General features: G+C 59.2%; 1 protein-coding gene across 1 annotated transcript in view; it reads right to left on the bottom strand.

Annotated features, from left to right (window-relative positions):
• The window catches only part of LOC103621689 (kallikrein-14), a 5,088-nt gene extending 2,326 nt beyond the window's left edge, over nt 1–2,762 (bottom strand). The window contains exons 1-2 of the mRNA XM_017743172.1: nt 2,380–2,762; nt 272–509 (exon numbers count right to left, since the gene is read on the bottom strand). Coding sequence (XP_017598661.1) covers nt 272–509; nt 2,380–2,671 — 530 coding nt within the window. The 5' untranslated portion in view covers nt 2,672–2,762. The remainder of the gene's footprint in view (nt 1–271; nt 510–2,379) is intronic.
• Between the last annotated feature and the right edge of the window lie 2,123 nt (nt 2,763–4,885).

Raw genomic sequence — 4,885 nt, 5'->3', positions numbered from 1 at the left:
GGGTAATTTTGGGGGGAATTTTGAGGGGGATTTTTGGGTGGATTTGGGCGGATTTGGGGGGATTTTGGGGACAATTTTGAGCAGGATTTTGGGGTGGATTTGGAGGGATTTTGGGGTGGATTTTGGGGTGGATTTGGGGGGATTTTGCGGTGGATTTTGGGGTGGATTTGGGGAGATTTTGGGGTGGGATTTTGGGTGGATTCTGGGGTGGATTCTGGGGTGGATTCTGGAGGAGAACTTGAGGACGACTTTGGGGTATTTTGGAAGGATTCAGTCGGGATTTCCCGAGGATCTCGGGGTGCATTTTTGGGATTCGGGGGATTTATGGGAATTTGGGGAATTTTGGGGTGGATTCAGCGGGATTTGGCACACCTGGCAGGAGTCCATGCCACCCTGGATGTTGCCGGCGCAGATCATGTTGTCGGTGATGGAGCCGGGGTAGAAGCGGCGGCACTCGGCCGGCGAGAACAGGGTGACGTTGACGCACTGCAGGACCTCGGGGTACGTCACTGCGGGGACACCCAGGGGACACCCCCGGGGGTGGACACTGGAGGGGGTGGACACCCCGGAACGGCCGGAATTCAGCCCAAAAAATTCCGGTCCTTCCAACCCCTACGTGCAGCTCCCAGGTTTGGGGTGGAAAATCCAAGGTTTGGGGGTGGTTTGATGGTCCAGGTGAGCTTGAGGGCATCGAAATGACCAGGAGGTGGCCCAAGTGACCAGGAGATGGTCAGGAAGTGGCCCAAGTGACCATGAGATGACCATGAGGAGATCCAAGTGAGCAGGAGAGGTCCAAAGTGACCATGAGATGACCATGAGGAGAGCAGAGTGACCATGAGATGATCCATGTGACCAGGAGGTGACTCAGGTGACCAGGAGAGCACCCAGGTGACCATGAAGACACCCAAGTGACCAGCAGAGGTTGAAAGTGACCATGAGATGAGCCTGGTGATCATGAGGTGGCCAGGAAGTGACCCAAGTGACCATGAGGACACCCAAGTGACCAGGAGAGGTCCAAAGTGACCAGGAGGTGGCCCAGGTGACCATGAGAGGACCATGAGGAGATCCAAGTGACCAGGAGAGCACCCAGGTGGCCATGAAGTGACCATGAGATGACCATGAGGAGACCCAAGTGACCAGGAGAGGTCCAAAGTGACCAGGAGGTGGCCCAGGTGACCATGAGAGGACCATGAGGAGATCCAAGTGACCAGGAGAGCACCCAGGTGGCCATGAGGACACCCAAGTGACCAGCAGAGGTTGAAAGTGACCATGAGACAACCCTGGTGATCATGAGGTGGCCAGGAAGTGACCCAAGTGACCATGAGATGACCATGAGGAGACCCAAGTGACCAGGAGAGGTCCAAAGTGACCAGAAGAAGGCCCAGGTGTCCTTGAGGTGACCCAAGTGACCATGAGAGGTCCAAAGTGACTATGAGGGGACCCAGGTGGACAGAAGAGGATCCAGATGACCGGGAGAAGACCCAAGTGACCGTGAGGTGACCCAAGTGACCATGAGAAGACCCAGGTGGACAGAAGAAGATCCAGGTGACCATGAGAGGTCCAAAGTGACCATGAGAAGACCCAGGTGGACAGAAGAAGATCCAGGTGACCATGAGAGGTCCAAAGTGACCATGAGAAGACCCAGGTGGACAGAAGAAGATCCAGGTGACCATGAGAGGTCCAAAGTGACCATGAGAAGACCCAGGTGGACAGAAGAAGATCCAGGTGACCATGAGAGGTCCAAAGTGACCATGAGAAGACCCAGGTGGACAGAAGAAGATCCAGGTGACCATGAGAGGTCCAAAGTGACCATGAGAAGACCCAGGTGGACAGAAGAAGATCCAGGTGACCATGAGAGGTCCAAAGTGACCATGAGAAGACCCAGGTGGACAGAAGAAGATCCAGGTGACCATGAGAGGTCCAAAGTGACCATGAGAAGACCCAGGTGGACAGAAGAAGATCCAGGTGACCATGAGAGGTCCAAAGTGACCATGAGAAGACCCAGGCGGACAGAAGAAGACTCAGGTGACCATGAGGGGACCCAAGTGACCATGAGGTGACCAAGGTGACCATGAGGAGATCCGAACGACCAGGAGAGGACTCAAGTGACCATGACATGAGTCAGATGACCACGAGGTGACCATGAGGAGCCCCAAGTGACCATGAGATGACGCAGATGACCACGAGAGGTCCAAAGTGACCAGGAGAGGACCCGGGTGGACAGAAGAAGACTCAGGTGACCATGAGGAGCCCCAAGCCACCACAAGGTGACCACGAGGTGCCCCAGCTGCCCACGAGGAACCCCCAAATGACCACGGAGGTGCCCACAAGAAGCCCCAACCCCCGCCAGGTGCCACCCCGCCATGTCCCCAACGCTACCTTCGGGCGAGGTGGTGGCCCCCCAGCCCGAGGTGACACAGGTGGTGCCAGGCTGGGGAAGGCACGAGGCCACCGGGATGGGCTGGACACGCTCGGAGATGGCGGCGGGGGCCAGCAGCTTGAGGAGCATGATGTCGTTGTCCTTGGAGGACGGGTCATAGCCAGGGTGGGCCACCATGCGGGCCACCATGCGCCGCTCCTCGCCCACCTCCCGCGCGTAGAGCCGGTGCTTGCCCAGGGCCACCGTGGTCACCCTGAGGGGACAGGGGTGGGTGAGGGACAGGAGGGACATCCATGGGACAGGTGGGGACAGGTGAGGGACACCTGAGGGGACAGCGACGGGTAGGACAGAGATGGGACAGGTGTCCCGGGTGTGTCCCACGTCCCCCAGGTGCCCCCAAGTGTCCCAAGGTGTCCCCAAGATGTCCCAGGTGTCCCCAAGGTGTCCCGTGAGTGTCGCCAAGGTGTCCCCAAGGTGTCCCCAAGGTGTCCTGGGTGTGTCCCCCATGCCCCAGGTGTGTCCCCAAGTGTCCCAAGGTGTCCTGTGAGTGTCCCCAAGGTGTCCCCAAGTGTCCCAAGGTGTCCTGTGAGTGTCCCCAAGATGTCCCAAGGTGTCCCCAAGTGTCCCCAAGGTGTCCCCAAGGTGTCCTGGGTGTGCCCCCATCCCCCAAAGTGTCCTGTGAGTGTCCCCAAGTGTCCCCAAGGTGTTCCCAAGTGTCCCCAAGGTGTCCTGGGTGTGTCCCCATCCCCCCAAGGTGTCCCAAGGTGTCCCCAAGGTGTTCCCAAGTGTCCCCATCCCCCAAGTGTCCCCAAAGTGTCCCCAAGGTGTCCCCAAGGTGTCCCCATCCCCCAAGGTGTGCTGTGAGTGTCCCCAAGTGTCCCCAAAGTGTCCTGTGAGTGTCCCCAAGATGTCCCCAAGGTGTCCCCAAGGTGTCCCAAGGTGTCCTGGGTGTGTCCCCAAAGTGTCCTGTGAGTGTCCCCAGGTGTCCCCAAGTGTCCCCAAGGTGTCCTGGGTGTGTCCCCATCCCCCCAAGGTGTCCCAAGGTGTCCCAAGATGTCCCCAAGGTGTCCCCAAGTGTCCTCAAGGTATCCCCAGGTGTCCTGTGAGTGTCCCTTGGTGTGCCCAAGTGTCCCCAAGGTGTCCTGGGTGTGTCCCCATCCCCCCAAGGTGTTCCAAGGTGTCCCCAAGGTGTCCCAAGTGTCCCCATCCCCTAAGTGTCCCCAAAGTGTCCCCAAGGTGTCCCCAAGGTGTCCCCAATGTGTCCCCATCCCCCAAGGTGTCCTGTGAGTGTCCCCAAGTGTCCCCAAAGTGTCCTGTGAGTGTCCCCAAGTGTCCCCAAAGTGTCCTGTGAGTGTCCCCAAGGTGTCCCCAAGTGTCCCCAAAGTGTCCTGTGAGTGTCCCCAAGATGTCCCAAGGTGTCCCCAAGTGTCCCCAAGGTGTCCCCAAGGTGTCCTGGGTGTGCCCCCATCCCCCAAAGTGTCCTGTGAGTGTCCCCAAGTGTCCCCAAGGAGTTCCCAAGTGTCCCCAAGGTGTCCCCAAGGTGCCCTGGGTGTGTCCCCATCCCCCAAAGTGTCCTGTGAGTGTCCCCAAGTGTCCCCAAAGTGTCCTGTGAGTGTCCCCAAGGTGTCCCCAAGTGTCCCCAAAGTGTCCTGTGAGTGTCCCCAAGATGTCCCAAGGTGTCCCCAAGTGTCCCCAAGGTGTCCCCAAGGTGTCCTGGGTGTGCCCCCATCCCCCAAAGTGTCCTGTGAGTGTCCCCAAGTGTCCCCAAGTGTCCCCAAGGTGCCCTGGGTGTGTCCCCCGTGCCCCAGGTGTGTCCCCAAGTGTCCCCAAGGTGTGCTGGCTGTGTCCCCATCCCCCAGGTGTGTCCCCAAGGTGTCCTGTGAGTGTCCCCAAGTGTCCCCAAGGTGTCCCCAAGGTGTGCTGGCTGTGTCCCAAGGCATCCCCAAGTGTCCCCAAGGTGTGCTGGGTGTCCCAAGGTGTCCTGTGAGTGTCCCCAAGGTGTCCCCAAGTGTCCCAAGGTGTCCTGGGTGTGTCCCCATCCCCCCAAGGTGTCCCAAGGTGTCCCCAAGGTGTTCCCAAGTGTCCCCATCCCCCAAGTGTCCCCAAAGTGTCCCCAAGGTGTCCCCAAGGTGTCCTGTGAGTGTCCCCAAGGTGTCCCCAAGGTGTCCTGGGTGTGTCCCCATCCCCCCAAGGTGTCCCCAAGTGTACCCAAGGTATCCCCAAGGTGTCCTGTGAGTGTCCCAAGGTGTCCACAAGTGTCCCCAAGGTGTCCTGGGTGTGTCCCCATCCCCCCAAGGTGTCTCAAGGTGTCCCCAAGGTGTCCTGTGAGTGTCCCCAAGTGTCCCCAAGGTGTCCCCAAGGTGTGCTGGCTGTGTCCCAAGGCATCCCCAAGTGTCCCCAAGGTGTCCTGGGTGTGTCCCCATCCCCCCAAGGTGTCTCAAGGTGTCCCCAAGGTGTCCTGTGAGTGTCCCCAAGTGTCCCCAAGGTGTCCCCAAGGTGTGCTGG

Source organism: Corvus brachyrhynchos, unplaced genomic scaffold (assembly GCF_000691975.1).
Source record: "Corvus brachyrhynchos isolate BGI_N302 unplaced genomic scaffold, ASM69197v1 scaffold729, whole genome shotgun sequence".
NCBI lineage: Eukaryota > Metazoa > Chordata > Aves > Passeriformes > Corvidae > Corvus > Corvus brachyrhynchos.
This window is presented reverse-complemented; position numbering and strand designations above follow the sequence as displayed.